The sequence below is a fragment of the Haliotis cracherodii genome, unplaced genomic scaffold (genome assembly GCF_022045235.1).
Source record: "Haliotis cracherodii isolate W230 unplaced genomic scaffold, xgHalCrac1.p SCAF_15, whole genome shotgun sequence".
NCBI lineage: Eukaryota > Metazoa > Mollusca > Gastropoda > Lepetellida > Haliotidae > Haliotis > Haliotis cracherodii.
Window position 1 is genome coordinate 2618186 of NW_027266270.1, and position 15353 is coordinate 2633538.

Sequence of the window (15353 nt, forward strand, 5' to 3'; positions counted from 1 at the left end):
CTTACCACAGTGGTGTCGTCGGTAGTTCAGTACATGGGTCGGAGCTTCACGACACGAACTTGTTACCACTTCATCACCATGCCCTGACTATATCTTGAGTGAGTGAGTATGGTTTTACGCCGCTTTTAGCAATATTCCAGCAATATCACGGCGGGGAACACCAAAAATGGGCTTCACACATTGTACCCATGTCGGGAATCGAACCCGGGTCTTCGGCGTAACGAGCGAACGCTTTCACCACTAGGCTACCCGACCGCCCACTTTTATCTGGAAGTTCGGGGAATTGGCTGGTGTAGGTTCAAAGGCATGTGGCTTAACAATGTCTTGCTGTTTTTATGACAATTCATCGCAATCAGACGATGAGTCGGACTCGGATGCCATGTTGTTTTACCGTAAACTGGTATTTAATATATTTTGCGTTGAAACTAGAAAGCGACCGAGTTATATTGGCACCAATTACGTCATAACAACTCAGACCTGTTTAACACGGAAAACGAAGGCCGCATAAAGGCATAACATTTGCACACTTATTGTCAGCTTCCTACTTTCACTGTGAGAAAGATGAGTGTATGTTTTCAAACCATGATATTAACAATTTCTAAAATTGCGATTTGTTTCAACTGAGAACTGAGAAGTTTCCGCCTGAAGGTAACTGCTCACCGACCTTCACCCCAGCGTTCATACATGAAATCCTCTTTCGTTGGTTTGTCGTCGTCTTGTATACATATTTGTACGAAACAAACATTGACATCTGGTTTACCTGTTGCCGTTCTGTGCGTTGCGCATCCCTGGTTTATTATCAGGGGTTTACATTGTTCGGTGTAAGCTGATGTTTCAGAAGAAAGTATCGAGGGAAACAACAAGGAAGAAACTGTCACCATTTTCAACCTCAGCTGTAACGTGATATCGGTATCCTTCCATTTGTCATACAAGCCATTTGTCCCACATCTTAAATCATTACAGGACAGGGTTCTCTATACAAATACTCCCATTCCAATGCTTGCTGTAAAAGGCGACTATGCCTGTCGTAAGAGGCAACTAACGGGATCGGGTGGTCGCTGACTTGGTTGATGCATGACATTGTTTCTATCTATGTATCTATACTCACGAAGTCAATTACTGGACTGTCTGGTCCAGACTCGATTATTTACAGAACGACGTCATATAGCTGGAATATTGCTGAGTGTGGCGTTAAACAAGAATCAACAAGAAGTATCTCAGACGAGACCCTGTTTAATGTAAAAGCGAGGGACTGTTGGCATGTGATACGCCCACCTTTTCACGAACACCTGGTGCCATCACTGTGTAATAGGGATCCATAAGCATATGCTCAAGACATCGTCGGAATCGAACAATCGTCGCGTAAAACCATATTCACTCACTCACTGATCCAGGAAGAGCATGACCCAGATTGTACACTGCATCTGTATTTCACATTATCTAAAACATTAATATACAGTGACATGCACAATTATTTGACACCATATAATATTACATATGAAATGTCAAGGTGTGCATTCTTCGAAGTATGCAGTGCCATTACAAGAGCCTCTGCCAATTACGTTCAAATAACTCAATCCTAAAAATGGTTCCATTCCTTGGCATTGATCTGTGCCGTGTATTGTAGCCGAGTCTGCACTTAGTCGTGCTGAACAAAAACAGAAAACATTGGAATTTCTTTGAAAAAGTAGCCCCCACCTCGCTCAAGTTCGACGCCAGGTAACTAAATACAAGCGTAACTAAATACAAGTGTCCACATATGGCTTCGGACAGATAAGCGTCATCGCCATGAAGGAATTGACGTCAATAATGGAGGCCCGTCATGTTTATGTTTCCCTTTAATTGTTGACGTCATTGACAATCACTGTTGCCATATTGATGGACAGAGGATAATCCGGGATCCGGATATATAACTTATCTTATATCTTTAGGAGAAGAACGGGTAAAATGAACAAATACTGAATACAAATATATATATATAATTTATAAGAAGTCAAAATGAAACGCCAACCAATCAGGAAACCAATATTGCATCGGCTCCAAGAAAGATCAAGATCAACAGCGATGCAGAGAAGAAAGGTGTCTCTTTTTGTTCGGGATTGCCATTATAAATAATGAATGATATATCTATATGGCGAAGGTTTCAGCGAGCAAAGACGTGTATAGGTCTCTGTAGGTATACTGTTACGTGTCGATTCCCAAATGGAAACAATATGTCAACACATCCATCAGCACGTAAAAGAACTTAGTATGAGACAGTGGTCAGTATCAAATACAACAATACAGTGGTGATAGCAAACGTCAGTGATAATTATATATATTCACCCAGCGGCGACAGTGGTCAAGCTTTCGAGACGGACTAGGCAGGGAATCAGAGATGATAAGCGATCCTCATATGAAAGCTGGTTCCGAAGCGATGAAAATGCGTGCGAGATACATAAACACGCTATTGTCCCCTTTAATAGTTCAACCAGCCACTGGAAAGTTCTACATAGTTCCCTCACAACATGGAACATTACAGACATTTCCATAACATACTTTCACCGTCCGCTGGTAGTCCGCGTATATTGGACCGGATGTTAACACACCACACACGCAACTAAATATAGCCACTAGTAACATTCTGACGACTGATCACACAAACACAATGCAATGAGCATCTACCGAATCTCAACAGAAACAATGTAACACAGTTACAAACATTGTTAAACAATAATGTATACTGCCAATAACAATACTAATCAGAAGGATTTGCTTGTGGTCCCAGTATGACAACTAATAATATTACTTCAACTAAAATTCTCTTCTTACCGTTTTATGTGTGTTTTGAATTGTATTTTCAAGATGGCAATATCACTTATCTTTGTTGTTAAAATGTTTCAAAGAAAAGGTTCGACTTACTCAGTCTTTGTTGTTCTTCGGGATAGCGGCAAAAGTCAGTTTAAAAAATGTTTTGGCAACTGATCCAAAATCAAGGATACGACTAATGCAGTATACAGAATGAGAGGTCACTGTATTCCCAACAGACTCGATCTTGCGCTAGGATTTTAAGTCTACGTTGACGAAATGGATTTACGATCTTCAAGCTGAAATTATTCAGTGAGCTACATCCCGTATCTTAAATGTTGACCAGCTGACGTGCCAAGTACACTAGAGTCTATAGTAGAAGTGAATGTCAGCAGCTTGGGTTCCCCTGGTCAAGGTGTGAAGTTGCCAGTCTAAGTGGTGGGAGCTACCAAGGAACCGGCTTGCGGAAACACTGTGAACAGGTTGGAATAAGCAGGCTGTTATCTCATAGCCAGTGACAGGCAGTCAATACCGAGTCAGTGATGATTACAGAGCACGTGTCGATCATCGTGTCCAGTCCATCCATACAAGAATTAACAAACTGGATTGCAAATGAAACTAAATAAACTTAAGATATGTATTTGCTATAGAAGTTTAACTATTGTCAAACTTTAAATGTTGAACTTGGGCCACGATGGTTAACCTTAAGCTTCAGGTATATCAAATTCTTTTCAGTTTTTCAATCGACAGTTTTCTTTTCCCATATACAAATAGGTCTTGTAAACCAAGTCGATATTTAATTAAATGTTTTCTTATGTTTTCCGTAGTGAGTACTGATAAATATATTTCTGGTTGAAGTAAAGTCTTGAAAGTTTTGTAATATTCATAACGTGAACTATCCTCTAAAGTGGAATGCTTAGTAGAACATATTTATAGGCCGATTTCCAAATTCATTCAGAAAAATATTTACATATTCACCTGCCGAACATAGCCATATAAAACCAAATCCATACGAAAATAATGTTATAAGCTAATTTAGGGAGGCGTTGTTCATGCATATGAAGGATTATAACCAGTATTTTAAACATCTAGTCTGAGAGTTAACATATAATGGGTATCTACCACATTCACCATAAACCATACAATGTGGTGTAGAAGATCCGACACAAAGAAACTTTTTACATGAAAATAAGTGAACCTTCTCTAAACAGTAATAACGTTGAAATCCCATACTTCAGAAACGTACAATAAATTTGGTTGTATCTGGCTATCAAAAAGCTCTAAGAAGATATTATGTGACATCGTTCCAACATTATGAGTAATAGACATTACACTTATTAAAGTTTTCTTTGCACGCAAGGACAAGTCAAGGGCACCTTTTCTTCCAATTCATTGTGTGTGAGAACCAGACTCTTAAATATGAATAGTGGTCTACTATATTGACTAATTGACCATCGAATGATCATCTTTCTTACGACGCTGTTGGACCTGCATTTCTAAAAATCACAATGATATTTTTTCCAAATTTACTGATAATTTCCATTCTTTCGTGTATGTACTTAAAATATTTAATTGCCTTTGTAGACCAAAAACAGTATCTGACATTAAATGAAATCGTCTGCGAAAACTAGTATTAATATTTCTATCAATTCTGGAAACATTTGGATACCATGTTTACCATTGGCAGCTATTTCGTAATACAATTCATTAATGAAAAATGACATAAGATCGGACACAAAATACAGCCTTGTCTTAGGCTGAAAAGACAATCAAAGAAATCTGTTACACCATCCCCAAAACGAACACATGATTTCACATTAGGATACATTGATTTTAGAATAGTAAACATTTTCCCACGTAAACAAGCTTTTCGTAGACATGTCCATAGCTAAACAGAATCAAAAGCCTTTTCGAAATCTACTAATGCTACATACAATTTATGCTTACGCCGTGACAAGTTTTTTGGGATAAGTGTAAATATATGATCTGAGGTAGAATAACTTTTTCTGAAACCAGCTTGAAATCCTGGAATCTTATCACGCATGTTCTCCCATAAATTTATTCTATTGTTTAATATTGTAGTAAATACTTTTCCTAAAATGATCATTAATGAAATACCTCTATAGTTATCTGGGTCACTCCTGTCTCCTTTTTTATGCAGGGGGGTTATTATAGAACATGACCAATTGCTTGGGAAAACTCAATTCTAAAATAACTTATTGAAAAATTTGCAGAGAAAAGGCATAACCTCAAATTTAGAACACTTCAACATTTCGATAACTACATCATCAGGGCCAGCTGCTTTTCCCATTTTGAGGTGATTTTTCGCATTTTCGTTTTCAACAATGGGTGAATCTAGCATAACTTCATCAACATCCGTGTAGCTTTAACTAAAATAATTTTGCATATCATCAATTGCCGTGGTGAATATTGCATCATTTGAAAAAAACCCTTCTTAAAATCACTAAGCCACTGCGATTTTGTTATGTTATCTTTAACAGAAGATCTATTCCCGAGAGAGCTATTTGTTTCCAAAGGGTTGTCAATACACATTTTCAGTTTGTCTTGTCTGTGCCTACGCATATCAAATTTCAGACAGCATTTTTTATAATTATTCCTACTTTCGCAATATTTCTTTCTGTCAACACTAGTATGAGTAGTTCTAAATCTTCGTCTTGCTATTCTACAACCAGTTTTATTTTTATTTTTTTTATCCAGGTTCAGTTGTAATTCTTTTCTCATACAAGATGCAGAAGTTAACATAATTTTAACAAAGTCATCAATTGACCCCTCAATATCAATAAGTTTATCTAGAAGCAACTGTTTAAAATATGTTATACTTTCTTGTAGCTTGCTCAGAAAATTGTTCGAAAGTTCGTCATTCCATATTAGTTTCTTCTTTGTGACACCCACATGTTTTAATTTGTTATATTTTTTATTCATATGAGGGAACTTACAAGTCAATTCCAACGGTAAGTGATCAGATTCTAGACGATCGCCAATATTCGACATGTTAATACAATGAAAGAAATCGGGAGAACATATAAAATAATCATTAACTCTAGCACCTTGGTTTCCACAATAGGTATTTTCTCCAAGGGTATCCCCGTGCACTCTTCCACTGACAATGAACAACTGAAATGTATACAACATATCGAGCAGCATCTGACCAAATTTATTAATAAATTTCCGATCTCCAACACATACATTTTCATCTTCTGGAAAATGACAGTTACTATGAACAAAATCGTGTTGCAGATCGACGAGTGGATTGTTTTGTTGACCAGTACGAGCATTCATATCTCCACAGACTACACTGATAGAATCTTTAAGCTGCGAATGATTATCTAACAAAACTCTTCAAGATGATCCATATTACAGTTTGAGACCACATGGTTATAATAAGTAACACTTTTGATATGTTCAAGCAAAAGAGATTATCAACATCTGATTTAATTAACGTACTGGCAGATTGATGGACACATACACAAATGCCACCTGATAGCGTGTCGTAGTCAGATAGTTTTTTTGCTGGACTAATAAATATCATAACCAACTAACCAGTTATCATCAAAGCTACAGTCGACAAAATTTCCACTAGAGATGCTATGTTAAATTATTGTAAGTATGATATAAAATCAGCATCATCAATTTTGTTTCGAAGACAATTAATATTTCAACTTAGAAAGGCGAATGACAGTCAACGCTTAACGTAACACAGGTTTTGATAGTGTTAGGATCTTGTGAAAAACTACCCGGGCCTTGGCCAATATCCTAGCTGATAGAGCAATGTGACACTATTTTTCCATCCAGTCTTCTATGAAAAGATCGGCGTTCCAGTGACGTGTCTGCAGTGCTAAACGTTGTTGATGTTGTTTCAATGGTTTTAAGTGCCTGAAGCTGTTGACGTTGATGTGACGTTAGGTCACTAGAAATTCCAAGTCCCACCTTCCATGAATGTGGGTCTCGCTTTCAAGGTACGAACTTTGTCGTCAGACGAATGTAGCTTAGCAATCATTGGGCGAGGGCGAGTTGCATTTACACGTTTAACATCAAGTCTGTGCGCACGTAATATGTCCAATGTTTGCCACGTTTTGAATTTAGCATGTTCATTGAGGACAGATAACATAGTATCTTTACATGCCATTGAATTGTCATCGTCAGCTGCTTCCAGTATTCCGTGGATGAGGACTCAAGTCTATCTAGTTCGTTATCATAGGTTTTACATCTGATCAATCACAGTATCCACCTTGCCTGAAAGTGCACCAATGTCATCATACATTATATCATGGTTCTGTTTCATGGTGTTTAGATCACAATGTAATTCTGTAACAGAATCCTCCAGTTTTTCACATTTAGAACTGATGTGGAAGTCGTTCTTTAGTTCAGAATTTCGAGTGCTTAAATCTGCTTTGGATTTACGTATCTCAGATTTCCTGCTCCCTATTTCTGCCAGTATTTTCTCCTGTACTTCTTGGAGGGTTAATGGGCCTGGGTTTCTCTCTACATCGTTAGAGCAAAGTAGAAGCTGCAAATTCTCGGAGACTACAGGAATGTTGATGTGTTCTCCAAAGGAATCTTTAATAGACGTTGCTTTTGGCTATTGTCGATAAACATTATCTAAGTACAATATATGTAGTTATTCGGTCTCTCTTTACTCTACATTTGAGGAACATTGGGTCATGCTCTTTCTTCGAACATTCAAAAAGCTGAAAAGTTGTTTGATCAGGCTTACAACATTCAATGCCTTTGTGAAGCTTTCAAAATATTTATGATACACATGCGGAGGACATCATCATAAATAACGCATAGTGATTCATAAATAAATGCGACACATACTATTTCGATAGTCACTAAAATCGTCACTAAAAGCAGAGTTCATTGCACGATTTCGACCATACAATGACCATGTGTTTCCTTATCACTAAGATACACGCTTATGATAAACTCAGACTCGTACAATTGACTCTGCTTTTGGCACATATTTGTTGCGATTATGGAAAGGTTTTCAAACTATTTCTGTGAAGGGTAGAGCCGAATCATTTTCAGGACATCCAACATTATCACCAAACGCTCGGTCAGTAAGTAAAAAAGTTAAGGTACCCACACCGAGCTGTTACCGAGTCAGCCTCCAGTACACGAGATGCAGGATACACGTGGCCAGCTGGTAAAAGTGGAATACATCGATACTGATTTAGAAACAGCGAAGTTCATAGGCGGAATCTAATCGACGAACACATCTATTGATTATTGTTTGTTTATAAGGAGGGGGAACAGCCCTCGTTTCCAGAAGAGCCCCATGTGACAGAAAGCCTCGTGTGAACACGAAGAGACAGTATTTCTGTAATTCCATGTTCTCCAAGGGATCCGGTTCTGCTTATCTCTGGAGTATGGAGAAGGTCTGTTTTTTTAAGATTTTCTATTATTGTTTTGTATTATGTTGATGTAAATAGATAACGCATACGTTGTACATGAAGATAATATATTCCATGAACTGTCTGCGAAACACACAGTAAGATGTATGACCTGTTGTAACACTTTATGTCTCTATGTCCGTCTTGTACCAGTCGTTTACTTCTTTGGACAAGACTGTGAATCATTAGTCTTGAATCATCGAACAGATTGTATATCTGCTGACTTCGTGAATGTAGGTACCTCAGTTTGTTACTCAGTTTTCTTGAAAGAGACACGTGGGTACATTTACAGGACTGTTAAGCCTCATGTTTCAATTACTTGGTTTCCATCCATTGCTATTTGTTTAACAATAAACAGATGGTAGGAGGTCAACATTAAATTTACAGATCCCAATAATTGTTACGCATTCCCGTCGTGTGACGTGGCTGTTTCTGTAACATCGTTACCTGGCAGTGTACTTGCCCATGCTGTCAACCGACTCTTTTTTGGCTTGAGTATTTTCAAACGTAGGATGTACACCGTTCCCTCAATCACGCCAACCTTGAAGCAGGCTTATTTCAGACGTTGATTCTTTCAGGACATGGCGACCACGCTGCTTCTCCTGCTTGTAATCCCGTCCTGCTACAGCCAGTGTAAGTATAGTACTGACGCTGAACTCCGCGCTGTAAACCTTATATCTAGAGTACCATAAGGGTATCGATAATATTAATTCTGAAGAACCAATGCATCATAACTGTGAGCTGTTTTGAAGAATATCCAAGGTGAGATGTTATCATGTAGGCAATACTAGAAGGCCTGTGACGTTATTGGTATCTGTCAGATAATTGCGTTTAACAAACCAACATTTTTTCATGAACAAGAGGTCAGGTTCTTAAGGCTGTCGATGGCACCAATCGTTGCTCTTGCCTTCGGTCATGGGTTTGTCTAGTCTAGATTTAACTATGTTCAGATCGCTAGTGGGCTAGCACTATAAAACCCTATCTCCAGTACACCGGCTATACGTCAGAGCAGGTACAAGCAGCTACGCATGCATTCATGCACGTCACTATTTAAGTGCAATAATCTAAACTCCACTCACCCCAATGTCAACTTGTCAACAATGTTACACTTGTCGCAATCCTAACTGAAGAAAATTTAAACTCTACTGATCAGTGGGCTGGCTTAGAGGTGAAAGCACTCACGACACGCAGAAACCTCCCACATGAGTACAGTGTATGACGCCCCTTCCCGATGTCCACATCCGTGTGTTGCTAGAATATTGTTAAGAGCGCCGTAAAACCACTCATTCTGATCAGTAATGTTGTTTTCAGTTGAAGATCCGTGTCGAAGCTTCACAGAACTTGACAACATACCAACACGAGCCCCAAGTTACCCGGGAAGCCCCTTAGTACATGACGACAGCTCACTGAACCCCGGCTGGTATGCAGCACCTGTTGGGTGGGAATTACTCAGTCAGGATCCTGGCAACTCGACCAAGTGTGGAACAAGAAAGCCCATTTATAGAACAAGTAAGACCAATTACAATAAAATCTTGAACTGACGAATGTATATGGATATAATTTTTTTCCCGATTGCTAAGTGTTCCCATGCTTGTCGTTAGAGGCGACTACTGGGGCTTTGTGGTCAGGCTCGATGATTTGGTTGATGCATGTCATATTATCCTATTTTCGTAGGACCGCCTCCATGGTCTAGTGGTAGAGCGTCCGCCCGGAGAGCGGAAGGTACGGGGTTCGATCCCCGGCCGCGTCATACCAAAATTCGTTAGAAGATGGTACTTGTTGTTACCCTGTCTGGCGATCGGCATTAAGGGGTTAAAGCAAGGACTGGTCGGCTCGGAGTCAGTATACTGTGTCTGAGTGGGGTATTCATGTTAAACTTCGGCATGGTATCTCAGTAGGCTAGCACTATAAATCGGCATCAGTCCGGCCTAGTACAAGCACACACACATACATACACACATACACACACACGTGCATGCACGTCGCTATATAAGTGCAATAATCTTGGACGCGACGTTAAACCCACTTTCACCTCACCTCACCATTTGAGTAGATTATGATGTCAATCACTGGATTGTCTGGAATAATGCAGTGTGCGGCCTTAAAAAAAAATTAAATATGCAAAACACATATCAATTATAAGAGTACCAACAGTTCATAATTACAATTATATTACCAAAAAATATCATTTTGAGGATAGAATAGTACAACAATAAACAAACCAATTCTGGAAAGCACATTTTAAATAATGATCCAGACCAGCTCGACCCTAATATTGTTATCATTTCATCTGATCTCCGTGGTCTAGTGGATAGAGCCCCGGCCTTGTCACATTGAAAGACGTACAAAGTTCGTACCTGCTGTTACCCTGTCTGGTGTTTGTCATGAGGGTGATGATACAAAGACTTGGACTCAATTAACTGTGTATGACTGGTGCATGTATGCTGACCTGTTGCACTATAACATCGACTTTAGTCCGCACTAGTTAAAATAGACACACATGCACACGCGCGCACGCACGCACACACACGCACACACACACGCACACACACACTAGCATGCACGTTGCTATATAAGTGCAATAATCTTTGACGCTATTTCCTCTCACTTCCCCGTTTCATCTTCAAATAAATGAATAATTCTTTTTGTTACAATCAACCCTAAGTAACACTATTTCATTTAACGCATTGAACCATTTGCTTTGAAATAAATGCATTATCAATAAACCCGCAGTTGATTTCGTGATACATCGGTTAAATTTACACAATTCAGCCACATATTAAAATTGATCTGGATATTGATATTAATAGAATTCATTGTAGAATAATCAGATGTTGTTTGCACGACTTGAATCAAACGTGCTAATACTTCAAAGTTTTAAAAGTATGGCAGTTGACACTAAGTTGGAGCAGGTAATTTCCTGTACATGTTTTGAGAACAACAGTTAGGACTATGGTCGGGGTCGGGGTCGGGGTCGGGGTCGGTGTCAGGGTCGGGGTCAGGTCAGGGTCAGTGTCAGGGTTGGGGTCAGTGTCAGGGTCAGGGTTGGGGTCAGTGTCGGGGTCAGGTAGGGAGTCGGGGTCAGGTCAGGGTCAGGGTCAGGGTCAGGGTGGGGGTCAGTGTCGGGGTCAGGTAGGGAGTCAGTGTCGGGGTCAGGTCAGGTCAGGGTCAGGGTCAGGGTGGGGTCAGGGTCGGGGTCAGGTAGGGAGTAAGTGTCGGGGTCGGGGTCGGGGTCAGATCAGGTCGGGGTCAGGGTCAAGGTGGGGTCAGTGTCGGGGTCGGGGTCAGGTTCGGGGACAGGGTTACATCTTACATCATTACTTAGTATAATAAAGAGGAATCACATCGTCCCCCGTGTTATTGCTGGAATGTTGCTGAAAGCGGCGTAAAACCATACTAACTCACTCACATATTAGGACATATTATGTATATGTATATTAAGTAAGGCTAAAAACCAACGCTACTACTATCTGGTGCATCCTCATATTTTGTACACCTTCCTCTTACCTCTTCCTCTTTTAAACAACTACAAGAGATATTTCAGTCTGCCTGAAGAAACTATAGACCACTTCGGATGCTTTATTTAACAATGGCTGAGTGAGTCATTTGTGTTAAACGCCTTCACTTGAAACATCAGCTTGTTTTCTTTGTTGCTTGCCCGGCTTCCACTGCTTGTACGAAACTAACTATCCTCAGCATTGAATGCTACTCTCTATAAGCTGTAGTTCTTTATACTTATTTTGATGTTAATGTTAATGCTAATACTATATATTTATACTGAACCGTAATCATGCTCTTCTTGTTTTACCCAATAACATTTTATCTTTCTTCAAGGTAAAACTGGTGACACGTCTACCGTGTGTATTAGATTAGCGAGAGCGGCCTGTTACAAACCGTACACCATCCAGACGACTATGTGTGGCGGCAGAGAGATATACCAGCTGAGTACGCAAACCACTGCAGCAGGATTCTGCTTTTGTAAGTTGTTTTCTGAGGTAAAATCGTTTGACTCACTCACTCACTCACTCTCTCAAGAAAGCAAGCAATCCGTCATAAGTGATGGACTTGCTCAATTATGGTGTTGATATACTCTGTAATTATTGTGAACATACCGTACCCTCCAATACGTTTAAAGAAGGGATTCTGAAAATATATCAGACGAGCTCTTCGACAAGTTATTTCAGATCTGCCGTCTTATTGCAGACACGGATGATCCATGTCTTTCGAATCCTTGCGCCAATGGAGCCACTTGCATTAAGACGTCCGGAAGCAATCACATGTGCTCATGTGCCCGCGGCTACTACGGAGAGAGTTGTGAAGGTAAGTGCATGAATCAAGTGAGCACTCGCCTGAATACGTGACAGAAGTATTTCGAAAATATACCCACATGTCTGTCTAATTATGTCGGAATATTTCACACATAACGTTACCTAAGCATAACGTTGTTTTTTCGTGGCGCAATTGATATACCATATGTATGCTAAAACATACCAATGACACTAATGAAACGGTGAATTTATGATCTGAGAAATCGTGTGTACATGCTACATACCTTGGTTTCCTGAGCTATTGGTGTCAGAGAAGAATGTTCAGCCACGGAAACATTGAATGATATTCATTTGTTTTCGCTTTCTACATCAAACATGGTCTTGTCTGAGATATTTCTTGTTTGTTTGTTGTTAAACGCAACACTCAGCAATATTCCAGCTATATGACGGCGGTCTGGAAATAATCAAGCCTGGACCAAACGATCAAGGGATTGACATCATGAGCATCACGCTAGTGGGATACGATGACATGCATCAACCAAGTCAGCAAACCTGACCACCCAGTCTCGTTAGCATAGTCGCCTTTTACGGCAAACATTGGTGGCTGAAGACCTATTCTACTTCGGATCTTCACGGGGCCTACTTCTACATGGCTTTCGTTTTAAAAATACAGTTTAAAAAATTGAGATAAATCAGTTTTTAATAATATGCAACTGCTGAGGGGTATCTTAGAATCTTATGATTGAAAATTAATAAATTTGATTTATCGGTATAGATTTACAACATTTCTAACAAGGTAGAGGGTCATCGGTTGCTGAAGACCTATTCTAGCCCGGATCCTCACAGGGGATAAGCATGAGTTGCTAAAGACCAATTCTAACCCGGTATCTTCAGAGGAAGAATGATATTCCAAAGGCATCCCAAATAAAACCCGATTTAAGAACATGGACAATGAAACATGGTGAAATAAGTTGATTGGTCAGAAGTCAATAACAACTGTGTCCCGTCACATGTCCATGTAACAGTTCGACCAACTGCAACACCTACTCAAAGAAACATCAATACCAGCAGTCCAAGTAACAGCGTGTTAGGACTGACAAGCATGTTCACTTCACACCTTTGCTGATTACTTCATGTTGTTGACACACGCACTCAAATCAATGCATGGATCTGAAACTATGTACCAACACAAGCTGGTCAACATTTTGCACCCCTAGACACAGCCCAGGGGCCACTGAGCAACACAAACTTTTAGTTGGTTGGTTGGTTGGTTTGTTGTTTGATACCGCTCTCAGCATTATTCCAGCTATATGACGGCGGTCTGTAAATAATCGAGTCTAGACCAGACAATCCAGTGATTGATATCATGAGCATCGGTCCACGCAATTGGGATCGATGACATGCATCAACCAAGTCAGCGAGCCTGACCACCCGATCCTGTTAGTCGTTTTGTACGACAAGCATTGGTTGCTGAAGACCTATTTCACCCCGGAATCTTCATGGGGCACCAACTTTTAAATATTTGACAGTCGTTGCACTTTTATTCTTTGTGAAATGGGGTTTGTTCTTCGGGACTCTTTATTATCAGATATCAGAGAGAGTAAGAACTTGCTAACATTCAAAAGCAAGCATATAATTGTCCTGTAAAACAGCCCTTGAGATCTTGTAATGCGCTGCGTTTTGGAACTGCAACCAGGGTCATTTGGATAGGACCCTGGATAGATTGTTACACGAACACGTTTATTTAATAAGTGTGGCACCGTATCATGTTTTATGCACGATTTGCGATCTCGATCTTTCGAACCGAAAAGAAATCATTACTAATACCTTGACATAGATCTACTATATTGGTTTACTGTGTTAAAAGAAATACCGCCAATTTCCGTTTCCTATTCGGTTCGGCTCACGCTCGTATTAGCAAAATACATGACCAATTTTCCAGTGCGTTTTTAAATTGGTTTTCACAAGGGTTTCTGATCTGTCCATTTAATTATGAAACTTGCATGTATTTACGACTTCTTTCTTGTCGTTCTGTTCTGTTCTGTTCTGTTGGCTATGGAATTGTTAGGTCTACATTAGTTTTCCTCTGGTTTCTATATTACAGGAAAATAACAAATATCAAGCTTCCTGCTGGTTATTGTGCAGTGAGCATCAAGTCTTCATACTTCCAAGTTAGGCGGGGCGGTCGGGTAGCCTAGTGGTTAAAGCGTTCGCCCGTCACGCCGAAGACCCGGGTTCGAATCCCGACATGGGTACAATGTGTGAAACCCATTACTGGTGTCCCCAGTCGTGATATTGCTGGAATATTGCTAAAAGCGGCGTAAAACCAAACTCACTCACTCCAAGTTAGGCTATGTTTAGTTTCCAGTCTGTCAACATATATCTGGAAACCCCGCGTATACACTCTCCAATCATTATCTACTACATTTTGACCTCATGGCCAGCCTTTGTCTATATGTTGCATTGTTCCTGTTATAAAGTATTTTTTAAAGAGACCGAATTACTGCATACATCGTATCTGGACATGTTTTCTTTGTCCATTGAAAACTGAACTGGTTAGGTGTATAATAATAAAAGCGACAAAATTATGTCCATATTCATAAGAAATATCTGCTAAAAGCAGAGTCGATTGTACGATTGTAACTACATCATGAACAATGTTTATTAATCACTATCAAATAGTGATAATACCAGGTGTTCGCGTGTCCTGCCGCCGGTGCCACCCGTCACTAACATATGCAAAGGCAAGTCATTTGTTCGCCTGAAAAATCACGGGAACTTATGATGCAAGCCAAAACAGGGAATAGCATCGGACATCATTTTTGTCACTGATGCGTTAAATGTGGAAATATCATCCACATGTGTACCATGAAACCTTTTGAAA

The 15353-nt window shown here is 39.8% G+C and overlaps 1 protein-coding gene across 1 annotated transcript in view; it reads left to right on the forward strand.

Moving 5' to 3' along the window:
- The first annotated feature begins 8782 nt into the window (after window positions 1-8782).
- The window catches only part of LOC139462623 (neurogenic locus notch homolog protein 1-like), a 39026-nt gene continuing 32455 nt past the window's right edge, over window positions 8783-15353 (forward strand). Inside the window, exons 1-4 of the mRNA XM_071244456.1 lie at window positions 8783-8834; window positions 9513-9710; window positions 12036-12179; window positions 12405-12521. Of these exons, the coding sequence (XP_071100557.1) occupies window positions 8783-8834; window positions 9513-9710; window positions 12036-12179; window positions 12405-12521 (511 nt within the window). The remainder of the gene's footprint in view (window positions 8835-9512; window positions 9711-12035; window positions 12180-12404; window positions 12522-15353) is intronic.